General features: G+C 42.6%; 1 protein-coding gene across 1 annotated transcript in view; it reads left to right on the top strand.

The window, feature by feature from the left end:
- The first annotated feature begins 18,454 nt into the window (after positions 1-18,454).
- The window catches only part of SUDS3 (SIN3A corepressor complex component SDS3), a 38,925-nt gene continuing 34,284 nt past the window's right edge, over positions 18,455-23,095 (top strand). Inside the window, exons 1-2 of the mRNA XM_007455843.1 lie at positions 18,455-18,726; positions 21,195-21,264. Coding sequence (XP_007455905.1) covers positions 18,585-18,726; positions 21,195-21,264 — 212 coding nt within the window. The 5' untranslated portion in view covers positions 18,455-18,584. The remainder of the gene's footprint in view (positions 18,727-21,194; positions 21,265-23,095) is intronic.

The following is a 23,095-nucleotide window of genomic DNA, read 5'->3' as shown; positions in this document are numbered from 1 at the left end:
ATAATATCAGCTTAAGTTTTAGTTATTGCACATTTACATACCCTGCATCTCCCCCTTTCCTGTGTGCCAGAGTGAGGTTTCAGGGGACACAACAATAGAAGGTAAAGAAAGAACTTACTTAAAGGAGGACACCTTACCAATTCCTTGATAATGAAGAAAATGCCAGTAACCTTTCACATTTTAATTTTCACATTTAAAGTTAATTCTCTTCTAAACTTATATTTAAAAAACCCCAAAAAACTCCAAGAAAACCTTGTACAATCCTAAAAAAAGGAACTGCAGATAAAAACAGCGGGACCTGGGCGCTGTTCATTACTATCGGTATTGCAAGTTGAAGTATTTCCTGTTATGACGCCCGTCGGTTCCCACAGGTGCAACTGCCTATGGGTGTTGCCGATTCACCCTTCCTTTGGTAACTGAACCACTGAAGGAGATTTCAGGTTGGCACAATCAATGCTGAGAACTATCAGGGCAGAACTACCTTGGGCTAACACCAAGAGCCTCCCAAACTAGGTTGATTGTGAATTGGTAATTACCTAATTCAAAAGGCCTGGAGAAAATTTATTTCAATACTTTCATGATTTTTCTAAGATGCACTGTTATTAGGAAGGTATGTGACTTCACTCAACAAATACGTATTAATTGCTTTCTCTGTGCAGAGCTTTGTTCTAAGCTCTAGGAACACAGTAATGAACAAAACAAAGTCCCTGTGGTCATTCATACACCATGTAGTAGTAGACTTTTGACTATTTCATATGTAATGAGAAAACTTCCATAAAGGCAGAGACTAAAGAAATTTGTATCGAAATTTGGAAGGTCGATTGTGGTGCTTATTACTAAAAAGCACTGTAATTAAGGCCATGCTACCTTAAAGTTAAAAGAATTTTTCCAGAACCTAGTACATAAAAACAGAATTCTTTATGTTTTCAATGTTTGCAAAAGGCCAGGTTGGAGGCAGCGGCATATGTTCCAGCAGGGAAAAGGAAAAACTTCTCACCATGAGTCACCAATGACTAAGTTCTTTTAATTCAAGCTTAAAACACATTTCAAACCCAATTACTTGTACATGCAGAAAACTGATAACCTCAAATTAACATCAGGAGCTTGATTTGACCAATTGTCAGGGTTAATATCAGCATATAAGAAAAATAAGTGAAGTGTTTTTAATGGGATAATGCCCCTGTACTGAATTTTGTTATAATTTTGGTCTTACAAGCCTTTACTGCCTAAGAGCCATTTTAGCAGCTTCCATTAGATTTTATTACAATGAACATAGCTTTCTTAGACTGTAGCCAGACTGGGACACAGTCATATTGGATGTATGATGTCGTGGTAGGAATGGCTTTTATTTGTATTCAATAAAACAAAAATACACTAAATTCAAGGCTGCTCAAAAAAAAGTGTAAAGCCCAGAGAATAAAATATACAGATAAACTGTACTCTTCCCAGACATACTTTACTTCCTTAGGATTTTACTTCCTATGTTTCAAATAACAAAACCTTCTTTTTAGCCAACAAATTGGAGGAATTCCCAGAGCCAAATTCATCTATTTAGTCAGTCAGTAAATCTCTATTGAGCAACTACTACATGCTAGGTAGGCACTGTTTTATGAGTTGGGGAGACAGCAATGAATTAAATAAATCTCTGCTTTCATGGAGTCTAAATTCTACTGTAGGGATATAAGACAAACGAAGACATAAATAAAATATCTGGTGTGTCAGAATGGTGTCCTCTCCCCAATACGGAGAAGAATACAATATGAAAGATAAGGATAACAATAAGCTTATTTGTTCACAGTTGCAAGTTGCTTGTATCACAAAGTAAGGAACTGCCCTTTGGAAGACCAGGGTAATAGAGCTCTCCCAGCCTCTATCACTGACTCAACTGAACACCATGTTCTGTTGCAAATGGCAGAAAATCTTATTTCATTTGTTCCTAATACCTAGAGGAAGGTAAACAGATGTCCAAAGACCTGAAGTTGGAACCCATTCCTTACAGATAAAAACATCACTCAAGGGGGCTTCCCTGGTGGCGCAGTGCTTGAGAGTCCGCCTGCCGATGCAGGAGACGCGGGTTCGTGCCCCGTTTCGGGAGGATCCCACATGCCGCGGAGCGGCTGGGCCCGTGAGCCATGGCCACTGGGCCTGCGCGTCCGGAGCCTGTGCTCCGCAAATGGGAGAGGCCACAACAGTGAGAGGCCCGCATAACGCAAGGAAAAAAAAAAAAAAAAAAAAAACATCACTCAAGGAAACAAAACAACAAATCCCCAACACTCAGAGTCAAAGGTCACTTCAGGGAATATTATCATGCTGAATGTGGACATACTAGTTTCCAAACACTTGCTACCAGGGGCATCAATTTACCAACTGTCAGGGTCAGAAGTAAGTTCTTCACTTAAGAACTATCCGTTATCTTCACTGGTAGCAATAATTATATTTAAACGTTATTTTTGAACCTAAATCAAGTGTTTAAATTTAACGCGATTCGACAAATATTTATTGAACAGATACTAGTTACAAGACACTTGGTTAGGTGTGTAAGACACCGTCCTTTTAAAATCAAGAAGATGGACATTTAGGAAGAATCAGACAAATACAAACCCTATAATGTATGATCACAGAGAATATTAGTGTAATAAGAAAATGCACAAAGCAAGCACTTAGGGAATTTAAAGGAGAGAGTAGCAAAAAAGATGATCAGAGAAGGGCCCAAGAAAGATGGCACTAAAAGTAGGTCTGGGGAATTCCCTGGCAGTCCAGTGGTTAGGACTTGGCACTCACTGTCGGGGGCTGGGTTCCACCCCGGGTTAGGGAACTAAGATCATGCGAGCCACGCAGCACAGCCGGAAAAAAAAAGAAGGTCTGAAGTATGAGGAACAGAAAAGGCATTCTAGGGAGAAGAAATGGCAGGTACAAATGCCTGAAGATGGCAAATCAGTAAGTGGTTGGCTGTAAGCAGGCTGTTCTGGCCGGGGCACAGGAGACAGACATAGATATATAGATACAGGTATAGATAGATTATGGGGCTCTAGGAATCCCAAAGCCCCAAAACAGGTTGATAAATCTGTACTGAATTTACTAGGCCAAGGGGTATTAAAGGTTTTGAACATAGGAGTGACAAAATCACAGCTGTACTTTAGGGGGGAAATAAGAGAGCAACAGTGTATATAGGAAGGACGAAAAAGAAGGAGTATGGAAAATTGTCACAGTCCTTCCCTAGCCCATTATTAGGGCTCTCATTAGCTCTTTCTTGGACTTTTAAGAGGTATAAAGTAAAAAGTGTCTTCAGTTGAAAAAACAGATCTAGGCCACAGTGGTCAAGTTTGTCACTGTCTGTAGGGCCTTGGGAAGTCACTTACCCTGAGTCTCAGTTTCCCTATGCATGAATCTCTTAATTATTCTTTTGGGAGCCAGGAGCTGTAGGATTCAGCAAGTGATTACATACTGAGGGTAGAGCAAAAAACAGCACTAAAAAATTGTTTCAAGTGATTAAAATAATAAGCAGCTACCACTGATTAAACACCTCCTATGCATTTATCACTGCATTTGGTGCTTTACATAAATAGCTTCATTTATTCCTTATAAGAATCTTGTGAGTTTTGTATTCTTATTTTATAGATGAGAGAACTGACAGCTTTAAAGACTTAAGTAACTTAAAAAGGGTAAGCCAGCTGGCATGGTGACAAAGCAAAAATAGGTGCCTAGGTCTCTCTGAGTCTGAGGTCCTTTCTCTTTCCAATGCACAGTATCATGCTGTTTCTTACATGGCAGATAAATAATGCTAACATTTGCTCTTGTGTTCCAACAGAATCACTCTTTTAACACCCTTCTGATGTACTAAAAGCTCTCAGTGAAGATAAGAAACTAAGCGTGGGGAGCCTGAACCAAGATGGCGAAGTAGAAGGACATGCTCTCACTCCCTCTTGCAAGAACACCAGAATCACAACTAGCTGCTGAACAATCATCAACAGGAAGACACTTGAACTCACCAAAAAAGATACCCCACATCCAAAGACAAAGGAGAAGCCACAATGAGACGGTAGGAGGGGCACAATCACAATAAAATCAAATCTCATAACTGCTGGGTAGGTGACTCACAAACTGGAGAACATTTATACCACAGAAGCCCACCCACTGGAGTGAAGGTTCTGAGCCCCACGTCAGGCTTCCCAACCTGGGGGTCTGGCAACGGGAGGAGGAATTCCTAGAGAATCAGACTTTGAAGGCTAGAGGGATTTGATTGCAGTACTCTGACAGGACTGGGGGAAAGAGAGACTCCACTCTTGGAGGGCACATACAAAGTAGTGTGCACATCGGGACCCAGGGGAAGGAGCAGTGACCCCATGGGAGACTGAACCATACCTACCTGCTAGGGTTGGAGGGTCTCCTGCAGAGGCATTAGGTGGCTGTGACTCACCCTGAGGACAAGGACACTGGCAGCAGAAGTTCTCGGAAGTACTCCTTGGCATGAGCCCTCCAAGAATCCGCCATTAGCACCACCAAAGACAGCAGGTAGGCAGCAGTGTAGGGTTGCCTCAGGCCAAACAACCAACAGGGAGGGAACCCAGCCCACCACATCATCAGTCAAGTGGATTAAAGTTTTACTGAGCTCGGCCCACCAGAGCAACACCCAGCTCTACCCAACACCAGTGCCTCCCATCAGGAAACTTACACAAACCTCTTAGATAGCCTCATCCACCAGAGGGCAGACAGCAGAAGCAAGAAGAACTACAATCCTGCAGGCTGTGGAACAAAAACCACATTCACAGAAAGATACACAAGATGAAAAGGCAGAAGGCTATGTACCAGATGAAGGAACAAGATAAAACCCCAGAAAAACAACTAAATGAAGTGGAGATAGGCAACCTTCCAGAAAAAGAATTCAGAATAATGACAGTGAAGATGATCCAGGACCTCGGAAAAAGAATGGAGGCAAAGATCAAGAAGATGCAAGAGATGTTTAACAAAGACCTAGAAGAATTAAAGAACAAACAAACAGAGATGAAGAATACAATAACTGAAATGAAAACTAAACTAGAAGGAATCAACAGCAGAATAACTGAGGCAGAAGAATGGATAAGTGACCTGAAAGACACAATGGTATAATTCACTGCTGCAGAACATAATAAAGAAAAAAGAATGAAAAGAAATGAAGACAGCCTAAGAGACCTCTGGGACAACATTAAACGCAACAACATTCGCATTATAGGGGTCCCAGAAGGAGAAGGACCTGAGAAAATATTTGAAGAGATTATAGTCGAAAACTTCCCTAACATGGTAAAGGAAATAGCCACCCAAGTCCAGGAAGCTCAGAGAGTCCCATAAAGGATAAACCCAAGGAGAAACACGTCAAGAAACATAATAATAAAATTGGCAAAAGTTAAAGACAAAGAAAAATTATTGAAAGCAGCAAGGGAAAACGACAAATAACATGCAAGGGAACTCCCATAAGGTTAACAGCTGATTTCTCAGCAGAAACTCTACAAGCCAGAAGGGAGTGGCATGATATACTTAAAGTGATGAAAGGGAAGAACCTACAGCCAAGAATACTCTACCCAGCAAGGATCTCATTCAGATTCGATGGGGAAATCAAAAGCTTTACAGACAAGCAAAAGCTAAGAGAATTCAGCATCACCAGACCAGCTCTACAACAAATGCTAAAGGAACTTCTCTAAGTGGGAAGCACAAGAGAAGAAAAGGACCTACAAAAACAAACCCAAAACAATTAAGGAAACGGTCATAGGAACATACATATCCATAATTACCTTAAACGTGAATGGATTAAATGCGCCAACCAAAAGACACAGGCTTGCTGAATGGAAAACATGACCCATATATATGCTGTCCATAAGAGACCCACTTCAGACCTAGGGATACATACAGACTGAAAGTGAGGGGATGGAAAAAGATGTTCCATGCAAATGGAAATCAAAAGAAAGCTGGAGCAGCAATACTCCTATCAGATAAAATAGACTTTGAAATAAAGAATGTTACAAGAGACAAGGGAGGACACTACATAATGATCAAGGGATCAATCCAAGAAGAAGATATAACAATTATAAATATGTACGTTCCCAACATAGGAACACCTCAATACATACGGCAACTGCTAACAGCTATAAAAGAGGATATCGACAGTAACACAATAATAATGGGGGACTTTAACACCTCACTTACACCAATGGACAGATCATGCAAACAGAAAATTACTAAGGAAACACAAGCTTTAAATGACACAATAGACCAGATATATTTAATTGGTATTTATAGGACATTCCATCCAAAAACAGCAGATTACACTTTCTTCTCAAGTGTGCACGGAACATTCTCCAGGATAGATAACATCTTGGGTCACATATCAAGCCTCAGTAAATTTAAGAAAATTAAAGTCATATCAGGCATTTATTCTGACCACAACGCTATGAGATTAGAAATCAATTATAGGGAAAAAAATGTGAAAAACACAAACACATGGAGGCTAAGCAATACATTACTAAATAACCAAGAGACTACTGAAGAAATCAAAAAATACCTAGAGACAAATGACAATGAAAACACGACAATCCAAAACCTATGGGATGCAGCAAAAGCAGTTCTAAGAAGGAAGTTTATAGCTATACAAGCCTACCTCAAGAAACAAGAAAAATCTCAAATAAACAATCTAACCTTATACCTAAAGGAACTAGAGAAAGAAGAACAAACAAAACCCAAAGTTAGCAGAAGGAAAGAAATCACAAAGATCAGAGCAGAAATAAATGAAATACAAACAAAGAAAACAATAGCAAAGATCAATAAAACTAAAAGCTGGTTCTTTGAGAAGATAAACAAAATTGATAAACCATTAGCCAGACTCATCAAGAAAAAGAGGGAGAGGACTCAAATCAATAAAATTAGAATTGAAAAAGGAGAAGTTACAACAGACACTGCAGAAATACAAAGCATCCTAAGAGACTACTACAAGCAACAGAATGCCAATAAAATGGACAACCTGGAAGAAATGGACAAATTCTTAGAAAGGTATAACCTTCCAAGACGGAACCAGGAAGAAATAGAAAATATGAACAGATCAATCAAAGTAATGAAATTGAAACTGTGATTAAAAATCTTCCAACAAACAAAAGTCCAGGACCAGATGGCTTCACAGGTGAATTCTATCAAATATTTAGAGAAGAGCTAACACCCATCCTTCTCAAACTCTTCCAAACAATTGCAGAGGAAGGAACACTCCCAAACTCATTCTATGAGGCCACCATCACCGTGATACCAAAACCAGACAAAGATACTACAAAAAAAGAAAATTACGGACCAATATCACCGATGAATATAGATGCAAAAATCCTCAACAAAATACTTGCAAACAGAATCCAACAACACATTAAAAGGATCATACACCATGATCAAGCGGAATTTATCCCAGGGATGCAAGGATTCTTCAATATACACAAATCAAACAATGTGATACACCATATTAACAAACTGAAGAATAAAAACCATATGATCATCTCAATAGATGCAGAAAAAGCTTTCGACAAAATTCAACACCTATTTATGATGAAAGCTCTCCAGAAAGTGGGCATAGAGGGAACCTACCTCAACATAATAAAGGCCATATACGACAAACCCACAGCAAACATCATTCTCAATGGTGAAAAACTGAAAGCATTTCCTCTAAGATCAGGAACAAGACAAGGATGTCCACTCTCACCACTATTATTCAACATAGTTTTGGAACTCCTAGCCACGGCAATCAGAGAAGAAAAAGAAATAAAAGGAATCCAATTCAGAAAAGAAGAAGTAAAACTGTCACTGTTTGCAGATGACATGATACTATACACAGAGAATCCTAAAGATGCCACCAGAAAACTACTAGAGTTAATCAATGAATTTGGTAAAGTTGTAGGATACAAAATTAATGCACAGAAATCTCTTGCATTCCTATATACTAATGATGAAAAATCTGAAAGAGAAATTAAGGAAACACTCCCATTTACCACTGCAACAAAAAGAATAAAATACCTACGAATAAACCTACCTAGGGAGACAAAAAACCTGTATGCAGAAAACTATAAGACACTGATGAAAGAAAGTAAAGATGATATCAACAGATGGAGAGATATACCATGTTCTTGGATTGGAAGAATCAACAGTGTGAAAACAATTATACTACCCAAAACAATCTACAGATTCAATGCAATCCCTATCAAATTACCAATGGCATTTTTTTTTTTTTTGTAGTACACGGGCCTTTCACTGTTGTGGCCTCTCCTGTTGTGGAACACAGCTTCTGGACACGCAGGCTCAGCGGCCATGGTTCACGGGCCCAGCCACTCCACGGATCTTCCCGGACTGGGGCACAAACCTGTGCCCCCTTCATCGGCAGGTGGACTCTCAAACACTGCGCCACCAGGGAAGCCCACCAATGGCATTTTTTACAGAACTAGAACAAAACAACTTAAAATTTGTATGGAGACACAAAAGACCCCGAATAGCCAAAGCAGTCTTGAGGGAAAAAAGCAGAGCTGGAGGAATCAGATTCACTGTCTTCAGACTATACTACAAAGCTACAGTAATGAAGACAATATGGTACTGGCACAAAAACAGAAATATAGATCAATGGAACAAGATAGGAAGCCCCGAGATAAACCCACACACCTATGGTCAGCTAATCTATGACAAAGGGGGCAAGGATACATAAAGGAGAAAAGACAGTCTCTTCAATAAGTGGTGCTGGGAAAACAGGACAGCTACATGTAAAAGAATGAAATTAGAACACTCCCTAACACCATACACAAAAATAAACCTAAAATGGATTAGAGACCTAAATGTAAGACCGGACAGTATAAAACCCTCAGAGGAAAACATAGGCAGAACACTCTTTGACATAAATTACAGCAAGATCTTTTTTAATCCACCTCCTAGAGTAATGGAAATAAAAACAAAAATAAACAAATGGGACCTAATGAAATTTAAAAGCTTTTGCACAGCAAAGGAAACCATAAACAAGATGAAAAGAAAACCCTCAGAATGGGAGAAAATATTTGCAAACGAATTAATGGACAAAGGATTAATCTCCAAAATATATAAACAGCTCATGCAGCTCAATATTAAAAAAACAAACAACCCAATCCAAAAATGTGCATAAGACCTAAATAGACATTTCTGCAAAGAAGACATATAGATGGCCAAGAAGCACACGAGAAGCTGCTCAATATCACTAATTATTAGAGAAATGCAAATCAAAACTACAATGAGGTATCTCCTCACACCAGTCCGAATGGGCATCATCAGAAAATCTACAAACAACAAATACTGGAGAGGGTGTGGAGAAAAGGGAACCCTCTTGCACTGTTGGTGGGAATGTAAATTGATACAACCACTATGGAGAACAGGAGGGATGTTCCTTAAAAAACTAAAAATAGAATTACCATATGATCCAGCAAGCCCACTACTGGGCATATACCCAGAGAAAACCATAATTCAAAAAGACACATGCACCCCAATGTTCATTGCAGCACTATTTACAATAGCTAGGTCATGGAAGCAACCTAAGTGCCCATCAACAGACGAATGGATAAAGAAGTTGTGGTACATATATACAATGGAATATTACTCAGCTATAAAAAGGAACGAAATTGGGTTATTTGTTGAGACGTGGATGGATCTAGAGACTGTCATATAGAGTGAAGTCAGAAAGAGAAAAACCAATATCATATGGTATCGCATATATTTGGAACCTAGAAAAATGGTACAGATGAACCGGTTTGCAGGGGAGAAACTGAGACACAGATGTAGAGAACAAACGTATGGACACCAAGGGGGGAAAGCTGTGTGGAGGTGGGGGTGGTGGTGTGATGAACTGGGAGATTGGGATTGACATGTATACACCGATGTGTATAAAATTGATGACTAATAAGAACCTGCTGTATAAAAAATAAATAAATAAATAAATAAAATTCTAAAAAAAAAAGAAACTAAATGTGAACATAAATATAATCTACTAATTTGCTGATTATTAATTCATTCACTCATTCAGTTGACATCCAGTAAGCATCCTTCATACTCTGTGCCTGGTACTATACTTGGCATGGGGATGCAAAGATGATCCAGACCACCTCTAACCTCAACGTGCCCACAAATTTGTGAAAGAAAAACACATGTAAACAAGAAACTGGTATACAGTGACAGAAGAGAAATTTTCACAAGAGACACGGGACGCATAAAGGTACGTGAAGCATAATGTAATTTTGTATCTCTGCTATTAAGTCTTGACCCAGATCAGCTAAAAACTATATTTATGTGGTTTGGGGAAATATTTGTGTATTTACACACAAAGCCTTTAAGAAGTAAAGCCTAATGTTCAGAATAGAATGGAAAATTGGCCATGAACTCCAATTCTGTTCTGTGTGCCTACTCCCAAGACTAATGAGGTTATTAGTTTATTTAAGAGCATTCTTCCTTGATTAGTGCCATCTATTGTAATGGGTAAATAAAATGTATTTGAATTGTCATAAGCCTTGATTGCTATGGAGCAAAGCCAGTGTTATTAAACAGAAAGTGACACATATAAAAATAAATACTGCACAGAGCCCTAGTTTGATTTGGAAATAAAAGGTTATCCCGTTGTCCATCAAAAATAGTGGAAAGAAGTAAAACTGAAGACACAATTCCTAGGGTTAGGAGCTAAAGCCACATGGGCCACGTGGGAGTAGGTTTTGCTAGGTGTAAAATGTTTTTTCCAAGGCATGTTCCTTTTCTCACTCCCTCTGGGGGTGATAAACGTGTATTTGTGAGATAGACCATGGTTAGGAGCAGATCTGTGTTAAATCAAAAAGCTGACTCCTATGTCATTTTGTTGTAAAATAGAAATAATTTACAAAGACTTTAAATATACTCCAATGTCTCTAACAAATCTCAGGTCAGGCAGAAAAAAATGCATTAGGTTGATTTATAAAGTATTTAGGTAGGGCTTCTCTGGTGGCGCAGTGGTTGGGGGTCCGTCTGCCAATACAGGGGACACGGGTTCGTGCCCTGGTCCGGGAGGATCCCACATGCCGCGGAGCGGCTGGGCCCGTGAGCCATGGCCGCTGAGCCTGCGAGTCCAGAGCCTGTGCTCCGCAACGGGAGAGGCCACAACAGTGAGAGGCCCGCGTACCGCAAAAAAAAAAAAAAAAGTATTTAGGTAACTAATAACATGTACCTGGAATGATAAAATTTATCAATTTAATTCCTACTATCATAAAAATTCTGAATACTTGTTTTTAACTTGGTTGCCCATAGCTTGTAAATGAGTTACATCACGTTTTGGCCCATATATTCAACACATCTAATCCATAATTAGTTAGACATTAATTTTTTTTTACTAAGGTCACTCTGAATTTAAGAATAGTAACAAACTTTTAATGTATCCTTACAAATGACAAAGTAACCAATTAAATGGATGTTATAATTAAATAATCACAAAACTAAACTGTACATTATCCCATAACTCAAAATTACTAATTCAAAACTATCCTCTCTGATTGACAGGAATCTCTCACTGAAGATTGAAAAGAAGTTTTCTCTTAGGACAGTCACAAAGCACTTTTCGATGGAAGCTTTCCCTCTGTGTGTCTGTCACTGTGCTTTCTTTTTAGGGGGAGGGAAGAAACAAAGACTGGAAGAAAAGACTATAAAGGAAAGATGCTTTTAATGGCTGTAAAATAAACTCTAAATAAACAGACTCTAAAGTACCAATAGTTAGTTTTCATTCATTCTCTCATACCACTGAAGTCAACAAGTTTGAACACTGACAAGCAATGAGAACTTTTATTCAGGTTGGCTTAAACATTAAACCAAATTAGATATCAAGGTAGACTCTGAGATTACAGTGGTTTGACTGTATATGACCCAAGTGGTAAAGAAAGTATAAAGTGGGTTATTGTATTTACTGTGCACTACTTGCATCCTGCTAAACTAAGACTAAGGATAGTTTAAGAACTCTACATCAAAAAGAACCTGCATTCTCCCGTGGCTATAACCACTCATATGGAAGTGTAAGGCTCCTTCTTAACTCTTCTTTTGATTATATCTTTCAATTGAAAATAAAAGAGTTAAAATGAGCATAGGTGTAACTAACTTACATATTAATAGCTTCTCAAAGTGTAGTTTTATTTTGTGAAACAAATGAAAATAAATTCCCACAGAATTCCTACCCTCCTAACCTACCGGCCACCCCCACCCCCGTCCCTGGGAATAGTTACTATAGACCCTTCCTATCACTAAAAACTCTATTACAATGACACTTTTCATTTGCACCAGACAGAAATGAGCTAACAAGCATGATGCAAGAGCTTACCTGCTCAAACATTTAAACATTTCTATTACTTTGCAGAATTACTGTTACTGAGATTCCCAATCCTTCCAAAGACCATTTCCCAGGTTACATGCCTTACATAATGAATACATGCCCCTTGTAAATAACCCTCTTGAGTTAGCTGACCTTACTTTTACTTGAATTCTACCTAGGGTTCTGGAAAAATAAATTTAATGTAAAAAAAGTTACACTTAATACATCTTAAATATAGTGTCTCATATTTTAAATTTGTGTATTTACTGTTGTTCCCCTCACCTCCATAACTTCTGTTTCTTAGGGGAGGACGTCTAGTTGGTGGAATTTTCATAACCACACCAAGCTCCATGCTCTCTGAAACCATATAAAAACTGTTCTGCATCAGGTAATATCAAATAAGAATCCTCAAGTGACACATTCCCTCTACTTATTATCACCCTGATGTAAGATGTCTTCAGTAATTTTTGTCTTGGATTTAAATAGGCAGTTCTCTGTAAGCCTTCTACATTATGTCTTTGGAAAACAGTACAGCATTCCTTTCTTCCTCTTAGTTGCCCATTACTGAACATGGGCAAAGGCTTCCAATAAGACATTATTCTAAACCTGAAACAAAGAAGATATCTAAATAACTGCAAAATGATAGAGTAATTACATTCCCTAGTATTTCCCCCAAACCATCATTTTCTAAGTCTGCTTCTATGAAAAAAAAGCTCGTCGCAGAGATATGGGGTGAGGAGAAGCAACACACAGAGAAAAAGAGGTTAAAACATTCAAATGCAAAACTGCTGGGTGCAACCATAACAAAGCGTGTGCATTCAAGAGAACATTCGAGAAGTAGTTGGGGCGGTATTAACATATCCTAAGTACTCCAAACAACTAGCCTGGTCATTAGTTTAATTTTCATATCCGTCAAAGTAGAAGGCTGCCCCCCAATTCCCACCCCCTATCGCTTTCCACTATTCGTTTCAGCATTTTAATAGACACACACTTGCCTCCCACCAGCGCGTACGGTGTCCGGTTTAAATAGGCTTATCTCTATCCTTGGCTTGTCCTGGAATTATGTCTAAAACTCAGTCCTGGTAGCTTTTAGAATTAGAAATCCAATTGGAAAGTGCTGTTAGTTTGGCGACTCCAAAACCTCTTTTCAAAATTTAGTTTGATCTTCCGACTATCTTTCCAACACATCAAAGATAAACAGTCCAACTTAGTATATAGTTCCTTTGAGTCTGCATTGTAAACACTGATACGGACGTGCTACAGAACCTGAAAAAGTTTCTGAGCTCTCTGCTGAGCCGAAAGGAAAAAGACTGGGTCTATCAAAATAAACAGCCTAATTAATCCAAAACCTGCATCTCCAAAAGGGTCCCTTTCCCTTTCCACTTGGTTTGCGGTGAGTTAAAGAAGCCCTCTCCAACTTTTTCATCCTGATGAAGCTATCGAGGTCAGGAAGCCCCTCACTTTCAAGACATCCAAGCCCAACTCGTAGAAACAAACGGGAAGCCAGGGGGCCAGTGAGAAGAGGTCCCCAGCCCCTCCCTCCTGCCCTTTCCAAGATCCCCGCGCTTCGGCCAGACCCTCCAGCCTGCGCGTTCTCCTAGAAGATGTCTCATTACATAATCCCCTTTCCTTAGAGTCACCCACAGAGTCACGGAGGCTCAGACGATACCCCGTCTCCCACTCCGCCCTTAGGAAGCTCGGCTGAGTGCACCCGGGGAGCGGCGGCCGGCTGTCCCGACTCACCCGGCGCCGCGACCCGGACCCAGACCCCCTCTCCTCACCCAGGCGGGGCGGGGCCGCGCCTCCACCGCACGCCCCCCGGGTCCCCGCTCAGACCCGGGTCCCCAGCCCCCGCGGGGTCCCCCGTCACAGTCGCTGTCCCAGCCCCTCTCGGGGTCCCCCAACACACCTGCTGTCCCAAGCCCTCTCGGGGTCCCCTTGCCGCTGAGAGCCGCTGTCCTTGCCCATTTCAGGGTCCCCTCCCTTGAGAACCACTGTCCTGGCTCCCCTGGGGGTGCCCCTTCAGACCTACTGTTCCAGCCCTTCTGGGGGTCCCCTCCCTTCACACCCTCTCTGTCCCAAGTCCTCTCCGGGTCCCCTTCTCAGACCCGCGGGGCCGGCCCCTCTGGGGATCTCCTCTCCACAGTCCAGACTGTCAAACCCACTCCCGGAACTCCCCTCATTCGGGTCCTCGCCGACCCCACTCCGCCCTGGGTCCCCTCGCCCCGACTCATTCTGTCACCTCTCCGCGCCCCGGTGCTCTCACCTCAGACCTGCTGTCACCACCCCGGGCCCGGCGTCGCCTCCGCCGCTTCCTCTCCCACACTTGTTACCGAGTCGCTCTTCTGCCGCTTGTTCCCCGGTGGATCCCCGAGTCCAGTCGTTGAGTGTCGGGTCCGGCCGCGCAGAACCTCCGCCCGCGGTCTCCGCGTCGGGTCCCACTCTCTCACGCAGGTCCCCGCAGCCGCCGCCGCCACCACCGGGAGCCACACGGACCCTCCCGCGGCCGCCGCTGCTGCTGTCCGAGGTGCGGCTCCTTCCAGGGGTGGCCAATCGCACCCGATTGCGCCGAGCGCGCTCCGCCCCGCCGTCCCAGCCTGCCCGCCCCCTGCCCCCGACCACGCCCCCAGCCAGGCTCCGATAGGCTCTCTACTGACCTTCCCTGATCGTGGGGCGCAGACCTGGGGCCGGATATAGGTACTAGATTGGAGATGCCTGGGACGCCGTGCTGTCGATGGCGCCCGAGGATTGGCGAAGTTGAAGGTGGGCGGTGCGGGACGGGGCGGGGTTTCCTCAGATGCGGAAGAGCTTGCAACTTCAGTTACCCACTGGCCCGCCTCGGGTGCGGTCCTCCTTGTTTGTGATGAGTTGGGGTCAAAGTTCATGGCACTCCTCACTGAGCCTTTACTTTTCTTGGGAGACTCCCAGAGGCCGAGGCCCTCTGGGACTCCCTGGGACCACCATGTTAGAGCCTTTAAGGCCCCCATTCCCCCGTTGGACCTGGCACAGCTTTCTAAGTAATTCTGCCATAAATTAATAATGGCATTTATTTACTCAGGACTTGTAAATTTCCCGGATTTAAAGTCTTTTATATCTTTGGCAAGGGAGTTGCCCTTACTTGCACTGCGTTCAACAGACGTTAGTTTGATGCTGTTGGGGGAAAAAAATCTATGTACTAGATGCATACTCAGCACACTTAAGCATTCAACACTGACGGGGCACATTTTGATAGGTACAAGGACAAAGCTTAAGAAATACTTTGTGGGTTATGATAATCATTTTGACAAGTAGGAACAGGAACTGTGGTAGGGGAACCCTTGTTAGCTTTAGCAAGGCTTCAGTAAGCCTGTTCAACATATTCTTTTACAGGGCCACAGAAAATGATTTTAATGATTTTGTGGGAACTAGTGGCCAAAGTATAATGAACTTCGACCCAAGTGCAACTCGTGATAACCAGAGACCCATCTTGATCCAAGCTGCAAGATGGAGCTTGCCAGGGGTGAAAGTGCATGGTGTTAACTCGGAGCCATTCTTTATATATTTTTTGTGAAACTGGATATGTTGATTAAATCAATACTGGAAACTGAAAACTGCTACCTTCACCCCTAAGTCCTAAAGTTTATGAACTTTGTGAAGACATTGTTTCACTTCAGGAACAGTTTGTTCCTAAGCATTGTCAGATGTATACAGGACTTAGCTCTTAGAAAACTTTCCATCATTAACTCTTTTTTAACTCTTGCTAACTAAATTTGTGTTCTAAACACTACTCATGTTTTTCCTAGTGCTTTAAAATCATACCCATTCCAATTAAGATGCTCCCCTTTAAGATTTGAGTGTTAGGGTATGTAGAGAGGGCCTGTAGAAGTGCTGGCAGTACTTCCTCTAAAATGAATTAGGATGTCGATGTCTCCTGAGCCATGTGACTTGAGTGCCATTTTGGGAAGGGATGTAGAGTGATTTTAAGGTGGTAAAAAGGGAACTTGGTTTTAAGGGAACTTGATTTTTACAGACTGTCCAAAATCATATTAGACAACTATAAAAGTTGGGTAAGACTAAAGTCATGAGAGAATTTTTTTGACTAGGTCCTCCTCCTTCACTGAGTGTTTATGCTACCAGTTGCAACACGGACAGAAGAAATGGGGTAGATTTTCACAACGCAAGTATTCAGTTCTTTCTAGTCATATAAAAAAATGCATGATCATTAACAGATGTTATTTGCAGCCAAGAAGACAAAATGTGGGACTTCCCTGGTGGCACAGTGGATAAGACTCCACACTCACAATGGAGGGGGCCCGGGTTCGATCCCTGGTCAGGGAACTAGATCCCATGTGCATGCTGCAACTAAGAGTTCGCATGCCACAAATAAGGAGCCCATGTGCCACAACTAAGATGCTGTGCAACCAAATGAATGAATAAATATTTTTTAAAAAGAAGACAAAATGTAAGCAAGATAAAAATGCCAGTGTCTTGAAAGGAAACCAATTAGCAATGATATCAACTCTTTTTTTAAAAAAATCGATATATCATTGTATTGATGAACTCTGATTTTTAAAATGTTGGTGCTTGGTTTGGTCTATGATTATTGCTATTGATGGAAACACAAGCTGGTCAAGATAGTCAATTACAAATAATTTAGACGTGACCTAACAGCATAAAGAAAATGACTTCATCCTTTGGACAAGAGACAGCTTTGAAATTCTAGTTTAAATGTTGACAGTGGAGCCATGAGAATGCCTCTTATTTAGCATTGCAGCATTCCATTCTGAAAATTCTTGAGTTTTGTTGGAAGAATCCCTCAAAAGTACAGGCAAGATTTTAATTACAACAAGGTAGAAAATAAGAAATGTTAAAATAAACGGGATGAGAATATATTTTTTCACTTTGAGGAGACTCTGTGGGGGCCAATTCAGCGATAAATTTGGTCACAAAGGACCTGAGAATGAGAATACTGGGTTCCAGTCTGGCTTCTACATCTGTGTTCAAGTTTACTGCTTGTACGTTACTTTTTTTTTTCTGTGGAGACTTGGGTGCAACGTAAAGAGTAGGGTTACTTTGGACAAAACCATTAACCATCTCTGGGCCCTTTTATCCCTTTTCTTGCTACACACACCAAGACAAAGGACAACCTCAATTTGTTCATTAAGCAAAGCTTATAACACCGTGCCTCTTCTACTCAGAGATAATCACACAAATTAATTCATGCAGATATTCAACTCTCTTGTTTTCCAAGTTACCAGCTAGCACCTTCCTTTCCTGAGCCTAATTAATTTTCTGCAGGCAAATGTTCCACTTGCTCAGTTGAGAGTTGGTTAGCAAGTTATTGGATTGGGGAAAACCACCTTTTAAAAAATTTATATTCTGAGAAACATGAGGCAGCTGTACTGTAGAGGACCTGGGTCTGAGAGTCTAAATAAGGCAGCCTGGACGCTTTTTTTTTTTTTTAAAGGCAATTGACAGCTCTTTTCTTATCTGTACAATCGGGATAATACCGTATTGAACAAACCTACACAAAAAGAAAGGACTCCCACCGACTGGGAAAATACGGTTTTGCTGACTCCACGATGGAATATTAGCATCCTCGTTTTAATTTTAGTTCTTAATAAAGCTCTAATCAGTCAGGGGAGGAGCCACGCCCCTTTTCTTCGGGATGATTACACGAACTCTAAATGTCTAGGATTCCCGACCTATAAATGGGATGGTTCATGTCGTTCACCTGTTTAAATTAAAGAGACCACCTCCACCTGCCAAGAGCCCTTCAAATCTTCTGCCTCCCAAGTCCAAAAAAAAAAAAAAAAAAAAACCTCTTTAGTTTTGGCTCCAGGCGGCGCCTAGCGGCTGTTTTCGGAAGTGGCCTCTGAGCTTCGGGGTCCTTGCCGCGGTTGGGCCTACCCAAGGATTTGCCTAACTCCAGAGAGTCTGTCTCCGCCTTTCTCCACTACCCGTTGAGGATTTTAAAGACGGCGATGAAGGAGATGGGGTTAAGGCGAAGGGGGCGTCAGGAGGCCTCTCCACTCCCTCTAGGATAGCGGAGTCAGGCGGTCCTCGGGCGGCTCCCGACCCGGAAGTCGCCGCCGGCGCGAGGCCCCCGTTGCCGAGAGCGAGCGCGCGGGGCGGAGCTTGGCGAAGACAGGGAAGGGGTAGCCGCGGCTCCGGCTCTTCGAGTTGGCGCCTCCCTTGGGCGCTGCTACGCGGACGTGGAGTCCGCAGGGCGCGTGGCCGCTGATCCCGGGTGGCACGCTAAGCTGCGGGCAGAGGCGACATGAGTGCTGCGGGGCTGTTAGCTCCAGCTCCGGCCCCGGCTGGAGCGCCGCCGGCTCCGGAGTACTACCCTGAGGAGGACGAAGAGCTGGAGAGCGCCGAGGATGACGAGCGCAGCTGCCGGGGCCGCGAGTCGGACGAAGGTACGTTTTCCCGCGGGCCGGGCAACCCCGGGCGGGGATGGGACAGCAGTGGGAGGGAGTGGGGCTGCCTGGGAGAGGGGCGGGGCGACCTCTGGGGTTTGGGGGCGGCTGGCGGGGCCGCCGGGAGGAGCGCGCAAGTTATCCCGACAGGTGCTGTGGAAGGCGAAGCCCTGAGGAGGTTGTATCCCTACAGTTATGCGGAGAAGGGCCTTAAGGAGCTGTTGTCAGAGCTGTAGGTCCCTTTAAGATTCTGCCCCTCTTCCCCCAGCTGTCTCTGAACCTCCGGTCTTCACTGGTTGGAATGAGAAAGCCATTCATTGGGTCCACGGAGTACTCCTCTCGATTTAGTTCCTGAGAGGCTCACAGCAAAGCCCGGTTTAGCTTTCTAGTTACCAAGGTGCCTCTCTCCCCCTACCCCGGGGAAATGCTTAAGTCAGCCCTACTTTGGGCAGTGCGGGACAGGTTGGTTAAAAGTACGAGGCCTGGAGCCAGGCAAATCGAATTAGGTGTAAATTTGGCTCACTGAACCCAGCTTAATATTAGACAATTTATAATACTTAGGTTTCCGAGCCCCAGTTTCCCCAGATAAAGTGAGGCTGTCAGTAGTACCTACTTGCTAGCGTAGGTGCGAGAATAAAATGAGATACAGGCGGAAAGCATGTGGCTTGGTCCTTGGTCTAATACTCAGTTTTCACCATTGGGGAAACAGGCACGGGGTTGGGGGGCGGGAGATAGCGATTTGCTTAATTATGGTCCTCAGGTGTTGTGTTTTCAGTTCCACACTGTTTACATTATGATTACTGCCTCTGAGAGCCTGGCTTTTCAAACTGGGCTTTATAAGCTTGGTAAGTTTGAGGAACACTGTTTGTGGAATGGAGGAAGGAGCTGGCTGCAGGAGGAGAAAGATGAGGAAACACGAAAGGGCAAGAGAGAAGAAAAGAGGAGATAAAAAGAGACGAACATATGGGTGAACAAAATAGGGCCGTGGAGCAAAAGCTAGGCCAGCTGTTTGGAATCAGGAGTATGTTTTATTCATCTCAGTTCCCCAAGTGCCAAGTACTGTGGCTGGCTGGCACGTGACTGCTCTGGGTAGGCTTCTTCACTGAAGGAGGGGGAAAGGTAGGTGGAGGATTGAGTCTGCAACAACCTTTAAAAAGTCAGCTGTGGGCTTCCCTGGTGGCGCAGTGGTTGGGAGTCCGCCTGCCTATACAGGGGACACAGGTTCGTGCCCTGGTGGGTCCCACACGCCGTGGAGCGGCTGGACCCGTGAGCCATGGCCGCTAGCCATGCACGTCCAGAGCCTGTGCTCCGCAATGGGAGAGGCCAAAACAGTGAGAGGCCCGCGTACCAAAAAAAAAAAAAAAAAAAAGTCATATGTATGTGAAGATACAAAATTGAAGAAACTAATTACAATCTGCTTAAACTACATTTGAAGACAAGGCTTAACCAGAGAATTTGAATGTGAATCACTTGTACTGTTTTTTAATGCTCACAAGGGGGAGCAGTGAAGCAAAAATTGATTTTTGTCCCCCCCCCCCACCAAGTAGGGCTGTTGAAGTTAGGTAGACACTCCAGCCGTTTGCTTATTCTAAAAACAATGTTTACTTAGAGAATGCACTTGAGGACACGGGGAGGCGCAAGGGTAAGCTGGGACGAAGTGAGAGCGTGGCATGGACATATATACACTACCAAATGTAGAATAGATAGCTAGTAGGAAGCAGCCGCATAGCACAGGGAGATCAGCTCGGTGATTTGTGACCACCTAGAGGGGTGGGATAGGGAGGGTGGGAGGGAGACGCAAGAGGGAGGGGATATGGGGATACATGTATATGTATAACTGATTCACTTTGTTATACAGCAGAAAGTAACACAACATTGTAAAGCAGTTATACTTCAATAAAGATGTAAAAAAAATTAAAAACAATAAACTGTTCTGAAACAGTTTGTTTGATCTTCTTGTTCCCTCTCCCTTTGAAAATATTTCGGTTATTAGAGTTCCTTTAATTGTTTTGGATTCTCCTTTGTATATATGATGTAAAATCCTTTAGGGGTTCAAACTGGCATTTACCAGAAGAGAATGTACATATTAGGTTGTTTAGGAGTAGTGAGCAGGGCTTGCTGCCTGTAGTTTTCCAGTCTTAACACCCACATATCCTTTCATTGGACTGCCAGCGTTGTTTCTGCTGAAGTCGCAGCCTTGACTGTGACCACCTGTGTCTGATGCACTCTGTTCTCTGGCTGCACTTCAGATAAAGGCAGGCTCTTTGGATAAATCTGGCTGTGTACAAGTTGGAAATGGCGTTTTCTTTTCTGAAGTAATTAGATGTAATATTTTTCATTGATGGCTTCACGCAGGCCTGCATTGAGTATAAATTCATTTTATAGAAGTTTGTGAAGTGTCACTGTGTCAGGTGATACCAACTCTACAAATTACGATTTTAACAAATCTTCCCTAATTTTTTACACAGACACTGAGGATGCTAGCGAAACTGACCTGGCAAAGCATGATGAAGAAGACTATGTAGAAATGAAGGAACAGTGAGTATGGTTTTTACATTTCTTCTTTGGAATACAGAATTGACAAGGGCATCTTTAATAGTGATTTCGTATATTTGGTTTTCACGTAGTGCTTCCAAAGACCATGCATATGTGTGCAGTTTCCCCCCTTTAAATTTGTCACATTTAATCACTCTTCCTGTGATAAGAATCTTTTGAGGGAAGGCTAGAAAGAATCTGGAGGGAAATGTTCCCGGGAAATAAGGCCATGTAACAGGAGAGAACCCTTGCTTTTTTTTTTTTTTTTTTTAAATGTGAAGACCCTGCCCAGAGGGGGGAAATGGTGTTTCACAGCTCCTTGGTTCTTAGATGGGTGTGACCCCACCGAGCACTTTAAGGCGCACAAGGGGGAGAAGTGAAGCAAAAATTGATTTTTGCCCCCCCCCCCCACCAAGTAGGGCTGTTGAAGTTAGGTAGACACTCCAGCCGTTTGCTTATTCTAAAAACAATGTTTACTTAGAGAATGCACTTGAGGACACGGGGAGGCGCAAGGGTAAGCTGGGACGAAGTGAGAGCGTGGCATGGACATATATACACTACCAAATGTAGAATAGATAGCTAGTAGGAAGCAGCCGCATAGCACAGGGAGATCAGCTCGGTGATTTGTGACCACCTAGAGGGGTGGGATAGGGAGGGTGGGAGGGAGACGCAAGAGGGAGGGGATATGGGGATACATGTATATGTATAACTGATTCACTTTGTTATACAGCAGAAAGTAACACAACATTGTAAAGCAGTTATACTTCAATAAAGATGTAAAAAAAATTAAAAACAATAAACTGTTCTGAAACAGTTTGTTTGATCTTCTTGTTCCCTCTCCCTTTGAAAATATTTCGGTTATTAGAGTTCCTTTAATTGTTTTGGATTCTCCTTTGTATATATGATGTAAAATCCTTTAGGGGTTCAAACTGGCATTTACCAGAAGAGAATGTACATATTAGGTTGTTTAGGAGTAGTGAGCAGGGCTTGCTGCCTGTAGTTTTCCAGTCTTAACACCCACATATCCTTTCATTGGACTGCCAGCGTTGTTTCTGCTGAAGTCGCAGCCTTGACTGTGACCACCTGTGTCTGATGCACTCTGTTCTCTGGCTGCACTTCAGATAAAGGCAGGCTCTTTGGATAAATCTGGCTGTGTACAAGTTGGAAATGGCGTTTTCTTTTCTGAAGTAATTAGATGTAATATTTTTCATTGATGGCTTCACGCAGGCCTGCATTGAGTATAAATTCATTTTATAGAAGTTTGTGAAGTGTCACTGTGTCAGGTGATACCAACTCTACAAATTACGATTTTAACAAATCTTCCCTAATTTTTTACACAGACACTGAGGATGCTAGCGAAACTGACCTGGCAAAGCATGATGAAGAAGACTATGTAGAAATGAAGGAACAGTGAGTATGGTTTTTACATTTCTTCTTTGGAATACAGAATTGACAAGGGCATCTTTAATAGTGATTTCGTATATTTGGTTTTCACGTAGTGCTTCCAAAGACCATGCATATGTGTGCAGTTTCCCCCCTTTAAATTTGTCACATTTAATCACTCTTCCTGTGATAAGAATCTTTTGAGGGAAGGCTAGAAAGAATCTGGAGGGAAATGTTCCCGGGAAATAAGGCCATGTAACAGGAGAGAACCCTTGCTTTTTTTTTTTTTTTTTTTAAATGTGAAGACCACTGCCCAGAGGGGGGAAATGGTGTTTCACAGCTCCTTGGTTCTTAGATGGGTGTGACCCCACCGAGCACTGACTACAAGCTGGATGGCGACGCCCGGAGAGCTCAGGGAGACCAGGATTGGAGAGCAGCTCCTGACTCCTCC

The sequence above is a fragment of the Lipotes vexillifer genome, unplaced genomic scaffold (genome assembly GCF_000442215.2).
Source record: "Lipotes vexillifer unplaced genomic scaffold, Lipotes_vexillifer_v1.1 scaffold970, whole genome shotgun sequence".
NCBI lineage: Eukaryota > Metazoa > Chordata > Mammalia > Artiodactyla > Lipotidae > Lipotes > Lipotes vexillifer.
The sequence above is the reverse complement of the archived record's forward strand: the minus strand, read 5'-3'. Positions and strand labels throughout refer to the sequence as shown.